The following is a 16,977-nucleotide window of genomic DNA, read 5'->3' on the forward strand; positions in this document are numbered from 1 at the left end:
TCTTTTTGCTGAAGTCATGGTTACCCCTTTGCATTAGTCAATATTTAGCATTTTACTCATAGGCCTTAGCAACTGTTTTCCTCTTTAGATACAAATAGAAATAATATTACAAATATACAGGTCTTCTAGTTACTTAAAATTAAATTACATTAATTCCTTCCATGACAATATTGATTAATAATGGTTCAGTAAATAACATCTAATAAGTATTATAGCTAAATTAAACTTAAAGACTGAAATTTTTTTTTCAACTTCTGAAGAAGAAATTGCCTTATCTCAGAAATATTCCTGACTTTCAGATCAATACTGAGGGAATTCTGAAAGCCATGGAAAAGTTGAGCTTACTTGAAACATTGTTGTTTCTTTGCAAGTTGCCTAAGGGCTTTTCTTCAAACATGAAATATGTTTGGTTTCCAAGGATGGTGAGTAAAAAACAGTCAGGTCTCTCTGCTTGTCCCTCGATTCGTGGAGGAAAGAATTAAGTTGACAGTCATGAAGTATTTGAAATTTTTTTTAGGAAAGAGACAATCTAAAGTGAAAAGTCTCTAAGAAGTGGAAAAATAGTTTCAACAAGGAAAATATATATGGGATGTTGCAAAAGTGTATCATAAAGTAACCAGCAGAGGTGGAGAAGATTCATTATGAGGAATTGAAGAGAATTTGCGTGATTTACAGGAAGAGGAAGGAAAAGCAGAGAAAGTAGAAACACCCAGTGTCTGTGCTTTGAGTATGGCACACAACTTAATGCTTTGCTCCCTTGCTTTTTTTGGAAGCTTCTTCAGAATGGTAGGAATTTCAGGGCTTACCAAGACCTGAGAGAATGATAATAGCAAGTGTGTCTGTAAAGGTGCATGTATATATACATACCAGATTCCTTAGCAGGTAACTTGAAAAAGCAAGTGGCTGCATGTGTTGATTAATGTCAAAATATTCTTACAATAACAGCAGAAAACAGGCAATTCCATGACATTACTGGTGAACAGCTGCAATTTCTCAGGTCATTACTACGGGGCAGGGGGGCCAGTGGATTTTATTTTTGGATTTTGTCTTCTTTGTAGCTTACGGGACTTCTTCACTTAGGTTGAGAAATGGTCAAAAATAAGCCTGGGTTGCAGATGGGTATATTTAATAACTTTTTCAGTTAAAACATTTTTGTGTTTTCTTTCTTGCTGTGGGGGGCCTTTGCAATGTCTTTAAATCTGTGACTTGCTCTGCATCTTCACCCACCTACTGTTGCTGATCTAAGGCAAGAGGTTACGACTTCAGTTGCGGTTGAGGACTGCAGCAAACAGGCTTTTGTCCTCTCCCCAGTGCAAGTTTTTCATTCAGAGAACCAGTTTTACTTCTGAGTAAAGTTCTTTCTTCCTTGTTACAGTGCACTGATGAGCATACTTGATCAATATTTGTAACAGAGCAGTAAAGTGCTTAACGTACACTCAAACTTGTTCTCGTAGATTTGGTGCTGTGTTGCTGGCAGTTTACTTTATTTGTGGTTCATCATACCTTCATGTATTCTTCAGAGACACTGCAGAAGACAAGTATTATAATCCTTGCAAATTAGTTGACTAAAAAGGTTTATTAAAAGTTAAATTTAAAAATAATTAGTGTCAATATTAAACATTAAAATGGCCTTGAAGTTGCCACTGTTCATTAGGGAAGTGGAAAAAAAAATCTGTGGAGGTTTGATTTCACTGCTCTAATTACTTTTATTCAGATATTTGATATAGATAAAATTAATACATTTTAAAACCTTTATGCATTTTCTTAATTTCAGGTGAAGTAGTTACTGAATTCAAATATATAAACTAATCTGAAATAAAATACTCTGAAATCTGTAGAATGGAAGTTAGAGTTGTCAGTAGCTGATTCATTACTTGAAGACAGTATAGTTCTGTTTACTGGTGATTTCCCCAATTAATGACTGCATCTGTCTTTAAAATATGGGTAGTGAACATGTATTCTTCAATATTTGTCTAATTAAAGTCCTTCTAAGGGATTATTAGAAGTTGATCTATTGTTTTATTATAATTTCATGTTTAAGTAACTTTATTCTTCAAAAGTCCATTTAATTTAAATTAGAATGCAGTATACTTTTTTTTAAGTAAAATACACAACATTTTCATGTCTCTGGCTTTTATACTGAATGCATAAGAACAGAGTAGTTGTCTTCAGAAGTGACTTTTTTGGGGAGGAGAAGTGGGAACAGAGCCTGGGGATTGCTGGTTGGGAAGGTAAGGGGGCAGGGGCTGCCTGTCTGTGTTGAGCACTGGTGTAGCTCCTGGGAGAGCTGGAGGGAAGGAGAGAGGTTTTAAACAAGTAGTCTGGGAACGTGCTGTGATTTTTAGGAACCAGTTCTGCTGGAGGAGCTACCTCTAACACGCCTGGTCTTTGGAAATCACAGCCTTGATATATAAAAAAGTACTATAGGGAGAATTATGGTTAAAATGCAAGACACAGAGCTCATAGAAGCATTTAAGATACTTTCTTTACACTCGTTACAGTTTTTCTGATTTTTTTTTTAATATTATTTTGTCTTTTAAGGGCATGTGCTAGTATTGTACTTAATCCATGTCAGTTGTACCAAGGTTTAACTCACACAGCAGAACAAGTTAAATCAGTATGGAAGTTTGTGATAGGTAAATATGGAGTGGATAATTTTGCAGTGTAACTTAAAACTACCACATAAAATTTTCAAGATATGTCCTTTTTTCATAAGGAAGGCGTATCTGACATAAATAGTGTTGGTACAGCTTCCATCTTTGAGAAGAGCCCAGTGTGGGTGAGCCCTGAGCTGGCCCCAGCGAGCAGCAATAGCACCAGCAGGAGGTCAGGTGAAAGTGGTCTTCTGACATTCTTATTTAAATGTTGGATTTCTTGGAGTTTGCAAGCATAGATCGGAATAGCTACAAAGAAATGCCACTCGTACTGTAGTTCCACTGGGATAAATCCCTTTTAAGGATCGTGTACTCTGGAATAGAAATGTTTTTATGGGCAACATCTCTATTACAAATTCAGAAAGCTATCGAACAACTTGACTGCTGTTGGCCACGTTGCAGCTGTATGTGTGGAGGAAGAGGGGATACAGTTAATAACAAACTGTAGGCATAATTTAGCTTTTGTATTTGTCTTCATTTACTGCTGTCTCCGAATTTATTAATAGAGCTGGGGGGGTTTTTGGGTTACACAAATCTTTTCTTAGATCAGAAGACTTAATGAAATTATACATGTATCTTGGCATTGACTTGCAACCAGGTTAGCTCAGCTTTTAGTGGTTAGTAACACCTCAGCGTCACACACAGTATGTTTTAGAGACTTATCCACGTTAATATTTGTGTTTGAAGCCATGCTTTCAAGTAGACTTAGATTTCTGACCTAGTGGAATTTTTAATATCCTGTACTTCTTTGAAATACATTTTATAGTCTAACTTATTTTCTGTGATTGGAAGAGGTAGTGCTTTGAATAATTTATATTTTTGATCAAGGGCTGGATATGATACATTGACAGGCATTGTCCTATTTTAACAACTTACTATTAACTCTTTTAAACATTGTATTTATATTATTAAAATAAAGTTTAACAGAAAGCCATCTAAATGTCATCCTGTCTTTAGCAGTTGTTCACACTTCTAGAAATGTACAATGAATGCAGTATGTATGGTGGGGCAGAGCAAATGATGAAATGGGAACTTGGAGCCCCATCAGCTTTTTCCTCATCATTGTCTTACACTGTATTTATGTGAGGAGAATGTTCCAGCTCACTGTCACTCTGATATTTTGTTGAATGTTCTAAGTTTTTGAAGTGTGGTAAAATACACATTACAGAGCAGTTTGTATGGTTAGAATTATATGATACACTGAAGTGTATCATGCTCACAAGGCTGGACAAACAGGCTGCAAGTGGTCCAGGATCTTGAACAAGTCCTCCAGAGTGTGCTAGTTCATGTGTTGCTAATGTATATTATTTTACCCCACCAGCCCTGTGCAGTTTACAAGAGGAGGATAGGAGATAGTGGAGAAAGAAGCTTTGCTGGGTCTGAGGTCTCTAAGTACTGTGTTTCAAGGCAAACTGTTTTTCTTTTGAAGCTATTAATTCACAGCTCTTACACTTTTGAGATTCGTGTATGTGTATTTCTTAGCTGTAGTGCACAGTGACAGCTGCATGTGTCATTGAAAAGAAGACATTAATTATATCATCAAGTAGTGTAGTGTCACAAGATCCCTAAAGTGTGATCCTCCCTTCCACTGGCCTGCTCCCAGGAGGAAGATAAAGCAGTGCGAATGTTTGAGAGTTGGAGGAGCTCTGAGGGTGGGGAGATGATGAGAGCAAGAAGGTGCAAGAGGGTTGGATGGTTCTTGAAGCAAAATGTTACTTATGCTTAGTTCACTCTTGTTCATTTACCCAGTATCTATTAACCAGGAAAACAGCAATGAAGCATCCTGTGACTTCAGGACCTTTGACTGCCCTCTTAATACCTCAAGTGCATGGAAGCCAAGTCTTCCCACATTTGACTCCCTTCCCCATGCCTAGCAACTTTAGGATGGACGCTAATCTGTCTGGAAGTGCTGAGGATGGATTTTAGTACTGCAGTAAAGGGTACAGTAAGGGATAATGTATAGGTGTAGGTGATTAAAAACTGCTTTCTGAAGTGATCCCAAGCATCCTCAGTGTTTTCCTTTTTGCTTCTTTCTCTGGGTACTCAAACTCCTGTCTAATAAGAGTTTTCTTTACAGTCTTGGAAAGTAAGGATGCATGAGTCAAGTGATCTCCCCCCCTCTCCATCCCTTGTGCAGTTCAGGTATTACCTGTAAGATGAAAGCAGGCTACTATGGAGTATTTTTTCACACTACGAAAACAATGAAATTATAGTCTGTTCTTGCTTTGAATAAAAATCTTTGCCTATAGAAACTCTGCAAAAGACAAAGATGCTGGTTCTTTGAAAATACAGTTATCTATTCTGGATTTTATTTGGTATGTGCTGTTCATAGATCTTGTAATGCAATTCATCCTAATAAATGAAGAGGGAAAATGTAGTTCATCTCAGCTTTAGTATAAAAGGTTGATATACCTGTAGTTGTGCTTCAGTGTTAGTTTACAAAGAGTAATACTGCTTTAAAAGATGCTAGACCTGCATAAAAATGTTGTTCTCTTTGTTCTGAGCCAGAAGAAACCATGCTTTAAGGGTTCCTTGATTTCTTTTCTAGCAAATTTAAAAAAATTGCAGTCAGTGATCAGGGTAGGAAGGTGGATGAGTGACTGATGAGACATAGATCATAAAGCATTCAGACTTCTAACATGTGGAATGTCCCTGAAGGTAAGGGGGGTTTTATAACATTAATTGGGAAAGATACCTTAGTCATTCAAGAAAATGAGGAAGAAAAAAAGACAATATTTGCACATATGCAGTGCCTTTTCCTTTAAATATTAAGTAGAATTACCTGTTCTCTGAGCAGGTAAGGATCTCTTAAATGTGAATATGAAATGCTGTGTAACATCTGTAGCATGGTATTAAAACGAGCTTTCAGTTTATGCTGGGAAGAAATGTGTAGAAAGAGAGAGGGGACGGGTGGAGGAGCTGTTTCAGTTGTGCAGGATTTCTTTGGTTAAATCAGAAATACCTGCTGCACAGGTAAACTCAGTTATAGCACCAGGCCTTGTTTCTTGTTAGCAGTTCTGTGCATATCAGGACTGTTGAGCTGCGGCGTTACTGAAGTACTGTTTGAAAACCACATTTCAAATAACACATGGCTAAATGATTTGAGAGTTTATGTAGATGGTGTTGTGCTTTCTTAGGATATTCTCTTAGTTGTATCCAAAAAAAGCACAGTTTCATTACCTGACTGAATCAGGACTGTGCACTAGATGAGCTGCATTAATCAAATAAGGAAATCTGCAAATCTGCTATTTTCAGAACAATAAGATCAAATTTCACGAGTATTTAATCTCACATTTGTCTGAATGACACTGCATGGGATTTTAATCAAGTTTTTCTGCACATCTTTCAAGCAAGGTACAACAGGAGACTGATGTTCTCATCACTCTATAGCCAGGGTTTGGTGGGTTTGACAGGAAGCCACAAGAATCTGTTCCAAGAGACCGTGTTTTCTGGTCAGTTTTTCTTTGGGTTTTTTTTTTCCTTAGATAAATTGAGATTTTTATTGTGACTAAATTATTTTTGAGAAATATTGAGGGTAATAACTGAATTTGTAAAAGCTTCTGTTGGTCCTAACTGGTGTTTTCTTACTTTGCACACTGAACCTCGCCCAGAGACTTGCTGTAAACTGTATCTGAGCAGGTGATAGTTTGTTCACAGCTCTTCTGTCTGTATTTGGTTCATACTTTGAGGACTTGGAGCCAACAATCCTGTCAGGTGGTGGACAGAAAGCAATTTTCTGTTGGTAAAATTAGATATGATAAAGCTGGAGGAGATGGGTGAAGATGTTCTCATCTCGTATGGTGATCACAAAGCATATTCCGAAGGGGGCAGGTTATGTTCCTAAATTTTTTTTTCTGGATGTTCTTCACTAAGAAGAAAATAGGTGGATGTTTTCTTCTGAATGCCTACATTCACGAAAGCATATTAATAATATGAACAAGGACAAATGATGCTTAACTTTCCTACTGTTGAGAAACTGAGGGCTGCTTGGAACATACTGTAGCCCTATTTCTATTCTGTGAAAGCTCGTCTGTGTGGATGTTCCTGTCATTTACTGAAATTTAATTTGCAAACAAGATTTACTTTAGCTGTGTTTTGAAGTACTAATGCATACAGAGATCAAAAAAACCCAAGAGATTTTGGAGTTATTACTGCTCTTCTATGAGACTCTGAATCCATAAAAAATTACTTCAGTTCAGAAAATTAGAAAATTGCATATTAAGTACGTTCAGTCATGCATAAAATTATTCTTGTTGTGGTTATCAAGCAGTCAGCATTTTGGTTTTCTAAATACATGAATGAGAAAGGCTTTCTTCAGAAAATTCTAACCAGTTACATCACTACTTTTCTGCCCCACCTTAAAAAGGGAAAGTATCTTTCTGTTCAGACTTATTAGAGTTGGAAAATATGCTGTTAAGGTAAAAAAATATTTGAGCTAGGTATTTCTAGAATAAAATTATTAACTCAAATTTCTGCCATAATCTTGGGAGAGGAAGTTCTTGGGTCTTGCATAGTTGAATTATTTATTAATATAATTAATCTGTTGTCATGTTTTGCCTGTAAAAGTCTTGAACCAGAGAGATGCAAAAGTACTTTATTTTTTTTAATGTGCAGGTCAAAATCTAGACATGCTTCATGGCACAGGAGTGAAGACAAATTCTGACCAAAAGAAACAAGCCAATGGAGTCACACTTGCTCCAGAGGACACCTTACCTTTTCTGAAGTGCTACTGCTCGGGACACTGTCCAGATGATGCTATTAATAACACATGCATGTGAGTATTGCATTGAGGCTTAGAAAGGCTCTTTGAAGAGGCTCATTTTGGCTTTGGAGAGAGCAAGCTTCCCTCTGGAGAGCTGACCAAGGTTCTCTCAGGTGATTTGACCATAATTGATTTGACACTCACTGGTTCTGTGAAGAGCCAGGTGTTAAAACCCCTGGCCATCTGTATGTAAACAATACAGTTTTCACCATAACTTAGAACCATTGGCAACCAGCAACTTCACCCCCAGCAACTGCTTTCAAGGGCTGAGTAAATAACCTGTAGTATTTTATAATTGGGTGAGTATTAAGTGACCCAAACCTAAGCCTTCTGATACCACCACTTGTTTGCTTATTTTTTCACCTAGACAACATAGCCATGTACTGAGAGTTCTTGTTATGTGTTCTTTAGTTATCACCTGTGAAGGAGAGGCAGGGGGAAAAAAAGAAAAGCCTGTGAACATGTAGGGACAGGAGGGAAGTGTTATCTTTGACAGGCATAAGGATCCTAACAGACTCATGCACTGATTATATGCTTGCTTAAGGTGTTTTTCGTATCATAAAATGTCTTTGGTTTCTCTTCATTTGCAGTTCATGCTTAAGGCCCTTCTGTTTTCTGCCTTAAGAATTAATATACATAGTAGAAAACATGTTACTTGCTGCAGTAATTGGAGTCTTCACTTTAACACATAGTATTCAGCCTCTCTACAGCTGTTACTTGGCAGATAAGGCAGTTTTTATGGAACCCAAGGAGGTAGAATAAACACTACTGTCTTTTTAAATGTAAACACAGGTAATATCTTACAGACATAGTTTTGCACCAAGAAAATGTTGTAGTTTTTTGTTTTCAAATCCCTTGGTATTTATTTATTGGTTTTTATTGCCCTCTAGTGTGTGCAGTCAGTATAGGCCTTACTAATTTTTGTCTGAACTGGTGACTGTATAGGTCATTATGCTGATAACAAAGCTGTTAGTTAATGACACTTCAATGCAGTGTCCATGTGCAGGGTATTTTATGGCATTTTGCTTCCCAAATTTGCATCTCTTTGCATTCATTTAAATAGACTGTAGTAAAGACAAAATTATTTCTAGATTTGTTTTCCTTAGTAAGGGAATGAATGAAGTTTGATTTACTCAGATCTTACTTTTACAGGCATTGAAATCACACACCTAGCATTGCAATTTGGTTTGGGATTCCTTTAAAATATTGTTGACATTTTCAGCTAGTATAGAAGTCAAAGCAGTTATATAATGAGATAGTGAGGAATTTAAAGGTCTTTTTTTTTTTAAAGAATGTAATTAATTTGTTACTGTCAGTTTTAGAAAGTGGATTCGGTGGTTTGTTTGTTTGTTCTGCCCTAAAGGCTGAATATTTGAGAGAGCTTATGTGGGAAAAGGCTGGCTAAGCTGTAGATCTTGAAACAGCCACCACACACATACTGGGACTTCTCTCTTAGAGTTTATCATTGTAGTTTCAAACCAGACATGAGTGAATTGTTTTTTTAACCTACAAAATTGTGTTAGTAAGCTTTTTTTAGTCTGCTTTTCCATCCCCTCAGTTGTTCCTGAACTGGGTGTCTGTGGTTGGATATGAGCAGTCTTGAAGAGGGGTGAGGAAGCAGAAAACAGAGTATTGGTGAGAAGGCATCCCTCTGTGTTCTGTTGGAGAATCCTGTGGGGGTCTTTTGTTCTCAAACTGGATGGTAGCCACTGTGTTAAAGAAGAATTTTTCTAGATATTTTCTTTCTAATATTCTTAATGGGTTCAAGGTCAACTAATGCTGCAGATTAAATTACAAACATGCTGGTAAAGCACAAGTGATCTGTTTGTTCCAGAACTAACGGGCATTGCTTTGCTATCATTGAGGAAGATGAACATGGAGAACCCACGCTTGCTTCTGGCTGCATGAAGTATGAAGGTTCAGACTTCCAGTGCAAGGTAAAAAAATGAGATACCATTAAAATTTAAGATCTCCATGTAGGAGAGCTTATGTAGGGAAACTGCATAAGCAGTTTAAATTTCTGTAGTTTACAACTGCAGTTGTAGAATTTTGCATGTTGCCATTTCCTACTGAGAAGAATAGGGCCAAACAGTCATGAGTGAGTAGTGGCAGGAAGGACACTTGATGGTGCTCGAGCAAAGATTGGAATAGAATCTTAGCTTGTTAGAGTTCTCTGCAGGAGAAAGTCTTTGAAAGATAGTAAAAAGTGTTTTTATAAATACATCAACAACAAAAATGGGGCCAAGGAAAATCTCCATTCTTTGTTGGATGCAGAAGGGAAAATTGTAACCAAGGATGAGGGAAAGGCTGAGGTATTTAATGCCTTTTTTGCCTCAGCCATCAACAGTAAGACTGGTTATCCTCAGAGCAGCCAGCCCCTTGAGCTGGTAGGCAGGGATGGGGAGCAGAATAGAGCCCCTGCAGTCCTGGAGGAAGTAGTGACCTGCTGTCGGTGGGGCCAGATGGGATTCAGCCGAGAGTACTGAGCTGGAAGCAGAGCTCACCAAGCCACTCTCCCTGCCCACCTCAGTGCCATCACTGTTTTGGATAATTTTAAGTTTTTAGATCCCTAGGGCTTGAGTTTCCATATAACACAGCTGTCAGTAGCACTGCTTTTTGGAAGCACTGTTGACTTCAGTTATTGCTGTGAGTATTTAGGGTTACTGCAAATCAGACCTGAGGTGTCATGATGACCTCCTGAAACTGTTCTTGTTTATATATTAGTGACTTAGTTTCAGTTTAATTTTCATGCCCCTCCATCTTTTATATGGTGTTCTGAAGATGTTTTTAAAGCAAACAGTGCTGCTATGATGGTACAAGAGAAAAGCTTCTAAAGCGATTGGGGTTTGTCTTTAGAGCAGTATTTATTTAACATATTATTAACTGGTTTTGACTAATCTTAAAAAATTTACAATTTATGAAATAGCAACTTAAGTAGAAACCATGTATTTCTGTTCACCAAGTAGAAGAAGTCATGTGAAATACAAAAAAAAGTAACATCTAGTGTATGCACTCCAAGAGAGATTATCTGATGCCTGTCTGCCGCCGTGAAGTGATCCTCATATATTAAACAGTGTGGTTGAAGTGTTTTTTAAATAAAATAGCTTCAGCTTTTGTCCGTGCTGTGTTGTAGCCATAGCACCACCTGTCCACGTTTTGTCTTCAAAATGTGAACATTTATTGGATTCTCCTTGAACAGGACTCACCCAAAGCACAGCTGCGCCGGACGATCGAGTGCTGCCGGACTGATTTCTGCAATCAGGATTTACAACCAACCTTACCACCTCTTGATAGCACAGGTAGGCAACTCCTGTGTGTTAACACTGCTGCTAATAAATGCTCTCTGTGTAGATTCTGTTCTTCCTAATCAACAGCTAAACATGTGAAAATGTAATTATAGTATTCCACAGATCTGCTTTTTCTGGATTCAGTAATTTTTCTGTGAAGCTTTGTATTACACTTCATCCTTTATTTTCACTTTTTCTTTTTTTCCACTTTCAAGTTAATCTTTTTCTTCATCAATACCATCACTCTTGATGGTATTTTTAGTCTCTTTCTCAGTGTGCTCATACCTTGATCTGCATGTGATCTCTTGATCCGGTTTTATTTTGGTTCCAGAATCTGTTCTTTTTTTTTAAAATGCTTTTTCTAATTTCTGCTGTACTTTTGCCATTATGAATGTATCATAAAAAGGTATTCTGGCATTGTTTACTGTTCTCTGCTGTAAATTTATTCTCTTCTTTCTGTTGTTCCCAGTGAAAATAGTTTGTTTTCATGTGCTTACTCATTCATTGTTAGGCAAGTCGTACTGGTTTAACTGTTGCTTTATACCTTCTCAGAATCTTACTGCTCTAAATCTTTCTATTTCTAAACTAACAGGAGTCTACAACCTGAAAATCTCAAGTTAAATCCTTTTTTTGTTTGTTTGTTTTCATCCAAATGACATTCTCTGCTTTTCTGGTGTCAATACTTACTTCGATACACAGTATTTGAAAATATACCTAAATAAACTGTTTACAATATGTATTTAATTTATAGACTTTAGGAACTTTACCTTTTTTTCTCTTTTTTGTCAAATAGATGGACTTTTTGATGGCAGCATCCGTTGGATGGCAGTGTTGATTTCTATGGCAGTCTGCATAATTGTCATGGTCATCTTATTTAGCTGCTTTTGTTACAAGTAAGGAAAGGACTCTCTTTGTTGACAAAATTTTTAATTTTGCAAATCGAGTGTAAAGAGAACAGTTATTTTGTAAATGTACTCAGTTGCTCATATGTAGCTTGGAAACCATTGTAATTTAATGTCACATTTCTGTGGGCAGCAGTTTGCATTGCTAGGTGTAAAACAAAATGTTCACGGCAGAGAATTTTAAGTGAATTTGATCCTTTCCTCTGGCTACCAAGTATGTGCAGTTTTCTAAGCTACACATAACTTCAGTCACTTTTGATAATTCAATTCCATCCGCTTCTGAGATTTTCTTTTTTCTGCTGTGTTCCAAAGCTAAATAATTGACCAGCTGAGCTATGGCAATTCATTCAGGTGCCTCTGTCAGCTCCAGCCCTGTGCTGGAGGTGGTCATTGGTCTAGAAATTTCAGAGGAAAGGTTGATGTCGGCCTCATCTGCCACGGTTCAAGGTCCAGTCTGTAAGTTTAAACCAAAATCAAGGGGTGTTTTACTAGGAACACTGGCTGTGAGCTGACTATTAAAATGCTGGTTTTCCACCTGACTCATAATCAACTGACGTGCCTGTACATGCTTTACAGCTTCTTAACAGGAAAAAGCTATGTAAGTACATTTCAGGGAAAAAAAGATACAGCAAAATCTGATTCTCTTTTTTTTCTTTTAGAAAACTTCTGCATTTAAATAGCTTCTTTCCTAGATCAGTTTGTCACATATTTTGAGGACTGTTTTGGAGTTCAGCTTAACTCCTGTTACTTTTGCAGGCATTACTGTAAGTCCATGGCAAAGAGGCACTGTTATAATCGTGACCTGGAACAAGATGAAGCATTTATTCCAGCTGGGGAGTCATTAAAAGACCTTATTGACCAGTCACAGAGTTCTGGGAGTGGATCAGGATTACCGTTGTTGGTAAATCGTAAACTAAGATTTTTTTCTTCCCTGAATTTCTCTCCATCACATACAAAGTTTGGGTTGTACCCAATGCCTAGAACACAGCAGTTTATCCATACAGAATGTTAATGTTTTATATGCAATTATTATGAAAAATGAAGTACAAATTGAACATGTTTAAAGCTTGTCTTCATATAATTAACTAAAATGAAGTGCAGAATTAGATAATGTGTTATGAAATCTGTTGGCGTCAGCAAAATTTAAAGAAAACTTAGAGCCTACAGACACTTAAGATAAAAATGCAATAAATGGCTAGTACAAGTACCAAATTGAGTGAACTCAAAGATTTTATTTTCTTGGTGTCCACTGACCAATAAAATAGATTTGCTTTTTATTGACTGATACAAGTCTTCAGAGAGACCTTATAGCAGCCTTTCAGTACCTAAATAGACCTACAAGAAAGCCAGAGAGGGACTTTTTCACAAGGGCATGTTGTGATAGGACAACAGGAAATGGCTTTTAACTCAAAGGGAGTAGGTTTAGTTTGGATATTAGGAAGAAGTTCTTCACTATGAGAGTGGCGAGGCACTGGAACAGTGAAAAATTTCATAGAACAAATCTTACAATAGGAACAAAATTCAAAGCAATCCAAGCTTAAGATATACCTGACCAGGTATTTTTGGTAAACTGCTGGCTTTCCTCCCTCTGCCTTATACCCTCTTCTTTCTTTTTTTTTTTTTAATTTTTTTTTTAATCTTCTTTAGGTTCAGCGCACTATTGCCAAACAAATCCAGATGGTAAGGCAAGTTGGAAAAGGACGGTATGGTGAAGTGTGGATGGGCAAATGGAGGGGTGAAAAGGTGGCAGTCAAAGTGTTTTTCACCACAGAAGAAGCCAGTTGGTTCCGAGAAACAGAGATTTACCAAACTGTTCTAATGCGTCACGAAAACATCCTTGGTAAGGAAACAGTGCCCTGTTTGCCTGCTGGAGGGCTGGTGTGAGGGAGGAGGAGCAGCAGTTCTTAGGGAGTGGCTTGAGGGGTCTGTGGCAGTTTCTGTGGAATAATATGTGCTAACAAAATGTAATTGAAAGGGCAGAATCTTGCTGCTCTTGGTTGAAAACGTGTCTGCTGTGTCTTTGCTGGAAGACCAGACTGGTAATCTCATGTACAGTTAGAATCAGAGCTTCTGAGTTATTAGTTTTCATAAGGGGGATGCATATCCCCTGATACAGTACAAGACAATATAGCTTTAGGAATTATTACTGAATCTGTTGCATAAAAAATTTATGTACAAATCAACAGTAATTTTGTTTCTGTGTTCCACAGGTTTCATAGCTGCAGATATTAAAGGCACTGGCTCCTGGACACAGCTTTACTTGATTACAGATTATCATGAAAACGGATCATTGTATGATTTTCTGAAATGCACAACGCTGGACAACAGGGCTCTCCTCAAACTGGCTTATTCTGCTGCATGTGGTCTGTGCCATCTACACACAGAAATCTATGGGACACAAGGCAAGCCTGCTATTGCACACAGGGACCTGAAGAGTAAAAACATCTTGATAAAGAAAAATGGAACCTGCTGCATTGCGGACTTGGGTCTTGCAGTCAAGTTTAACAGGTAGATGAACAAATCCTCTGTAATGGGCAAACATTAGCGTAGTTTTTTTATTTAGTGCACCAGATACTCAGTTTAAAAGGAAGATGGAATCATTTGGTTGCATGCTTTCATATTTTTTTTCAGTTTTGAGAGTAAAATGTTCTCGAATGCTGGTAGGCATCATGATGAAAGTAGATCGTTAAGAGCACAATTAAAATACTCTTCTTATGGAAAATAAAAGTTTTTTAGAGGAAAGGAAGAGGAGACCACCTAATTTGTTATTCACAAATGATCATTTATAGTAATTGCTATCATGTAGTTTCATTATAAATTCTTTCATAGAAAATTTGAACAGTGTAAAAGGAGTTGAAATTTAATTGAAGAAGTGATACTATAATAGTGTTATTAAATACTTTGTATTTTTAAGTCTTATTCCAGTAGAACCTAAAAGAAAGCATAAGCCTTTACAAATAATTTTCTGAGTTGTCACCAAATATATTCATCTTTATACTGGTTTTTAATGAATTTTTTCTATGTTTTGTTGGGCAAAAGAAACAGTAAACTGTCAACTACCATAGTCACTATGATTTTACTGGATGATCTTTTTCAGGAAAGTACAATGTATTGAGAGTATTGAGAGGGAAATATAAGAAAGAATTTAATTTGTAAATGGGAGCTTGGCAGTCTAGTGATTGCATCATACAAGATTTCATACCTTGTCTTGTAATAGCCCACAGTTCACTAACTTCCTAATATTTTCCTACAGTGACACAAATGAAGTTGATGTTCCCTTGAATACGAGAGTGGGAACAAAACGTTACATGGCTCCAGAAGTCCTGGATGAAAGCCTGAATAAAAACCATTTCCAGCCGTACATCATGGCTGACATCTACAGTTTTGGGCTGATCATTTGGGAAATGGCTCGGCGCTGTGTCACAGGAGGTAAACTTGGAAATATTCAGCATAGAATCTACCAGGCCTTTGCCTTACCCTAACAATACTTTGACAGGAAATGGTATAACAAGCTTGTTTCATCGTCAGGCTTGTGTTCTGTACAAGCAGTAGTAATAGTCTGTCCAGAGAACAGCTTGAAAATCACTGAGCTCAACCTTTTTGATTGTTACAGTTAAACATCTTGGGCTTTTTTTCCCATGCACTCAGCAGAGTGCCTGATTTGGGAGAAATAGTGGGATGCAGATGTTTCACCCCTGTGAAATTGATAATATATTATTCTTTCTGTAGTTGATAAGATATTATTCTTTCTTGCATTTCTGATGTCATTCAGTTTTCTCCTGACACATATTTTGGTGACTCATCCTGGCTTTTCTTTCACTCTTCTTTTCTGTCCTTATAGATCTTGACCTGTATTCTTCCACCTTACACTTTCTCTGTGCTTCTCTGTAGCATGTAGTGGATTAGAAGAAGCCAAATTCTACACTGGGTATCAAAATCAAAGGCGCTGCAAGGAATTGTTGTACCTATTAAAATTAATAAACATAATATTGGAGTTAATAAACATAATATTGGAGCTTTTATGGGGAATGTCTGACTGTTACAGTAAAAATTTCAGATTTTTATCCCAGTAAAACAGCATGGTTGGTTTGACTTGGCACAAAGTTGAGTTAATTTTTGCTCCTGGCTAAGGACATCTGAGAGTAGATATGTAGATTTATTTATTTTAATGGTTCTTGATCTTTCACAATTATCTCCAGGTATTGTTGAAGAGTATCAGTTGCCATATTATGACATGGTGCCAAATGACCCATCCTATGAGGACATGAGAGAAGTGGTGTGTGTCAAACGCCTGCGCCCGGTCGTGTCAAACAGATGGAACAGTGATGAAGTGAGTACGCGGGAAGGGAGAGCTGGTTCAGTTTGTGCCTTAATGTGGAAGGGTATTTTTAGTGTAATGAATATTAAAACATTGTGAAATAGGGGCTACATTCAAACATTCTGATACTTTGAAAAACTCACAGCACCAGGAGGAGAAAGATACGCTCGAAATCAATTCAAAAGACTCAATTTTTTATTTATCTTTTCAGTGTCTGAGGGGAAGTGTATGAATACTGCTCTACTTGAGGTCTTCTGTGGTGGAATATGTTCAGAGTTTTGATTGGATAAAACTTAAATGAAGTTTTAATGTATTTTATTAATCTTAATGTATATAGCATATTGGTTTGTAGGAGAAGGCATTTTGTGGAATATGAAGCAATTCCTTTTTTCCTTTTTTACTGTTACATTCCGGGACAGGCTGTGACGTAACTAAAATATTTTCATTTTAGATGTGTTTTTAAAGAGCCACAGCTTGAACCCAGTAAACAACACATAACTATTTCACAGAGCAAGTTCAATATGCCATATCCATTCTTCCTTAAAGTCTCTGATTTCTTCTAGGAATTCCCAGTTTTCTCCCTTTTTTTTTTGTTTTTGTTTTTTTTTGTTTTTTTTTTTGTTTTGGACTGCTGAAAGAACTGTTGGCACATCTTCATTTTCAATGAAAAAATTCTCCACGGTTTTCCTGACATAAAAGTGGAGATTTTTCTGCTTATTACTGCCATTTTTGTATCACTGTTCTTGAGTTGTAACGAGAAGTTCTGGTAATGCATCTTTGGGAAACTAAATCAACACTTCAGTTAGTTCCAGCTACTGTAAATGCTAGGCTGTGAGGGGGAGGGAAAAGAAGGATTGGGATGTGGATGTTTGGGTTTGGGTTTTTTTCAGTAGACCTGTTCATAATAGTTTCCTACCAACAGTTTTGCAGAAAATGTAGAAGTTGCACGTTTGGACTTAGGAGTTGTATAATTTGGCCTTGATAGTGAACTAAAATTATACATCTCAGATCAGGCAGTTGTTACAGTACTGTTCTTTTGTTTTTCATTTTACAG

At 37.1% G+C, this 16,977-nt stretch overlaps 1 protein-coding gene across 2 annotated transcripts in view; it reads left to right on the top strand.

Annotated features, from left to right (window-relative positions):
• BMPR1A (bone morphogenetic protein receptor type 1A) overlaps nt 1-16,977 on the top strand; it is a 79,441-nt gene that overhangs the window by 57,716 nt on the left and 4,748 nt on the right. For both annotated transcript variants that reach the window (XM_064662464.1, XM_064662465.1), the window contains exons 4-12: nt 7,269-7,428; nt 9,251-9,353; nt 10,616-10,715; nt 11,497-11,596; nt 12,362-12,506; nt 13,253-13,445; nt 13,816-14,113; nt 14,859-15,034; nt 15,805-15,935. In XM_064662464.1, coding sequence (XP_064518534.1) covers nt 7,269-7,428; nt 9,251-9,353; nt 10,616-10,715; nt 11,497-11,596; nt 12,362-12,506; nt 13,253-13,445; nt 13,816-14,113; nt 14,859-15,034; nt 15,805-15,935 — 1,406 coding nt within the window. The remainder of the gene's footprint in view (nt 1-7,268; nt 7,429-9,250; nt 9,354-10,615; nt 10,716-11,496; nt 11,597-12,361; nt 12,507-13,252; nt 13,446-13,815; nt 14,114-14,858; nt 15,035-15,804; nt 15,936-16,977) is intronic.

The sequence above is a fragment of the Pseudopipra pipra genome, chromosome 8, assembly GCF_036250125.1.
Source record: "Pseudopipra pipra isolate bDixPip1 chromosome 8, bDixPip1.hap1, whole genome shotgun sequence".
Lineage (NCBI taxonomy): Eukaryota > Metazoa > Chordata > Aves > Passeriformes > Pipridae > Pseudopipra > Pseudopipra pipra.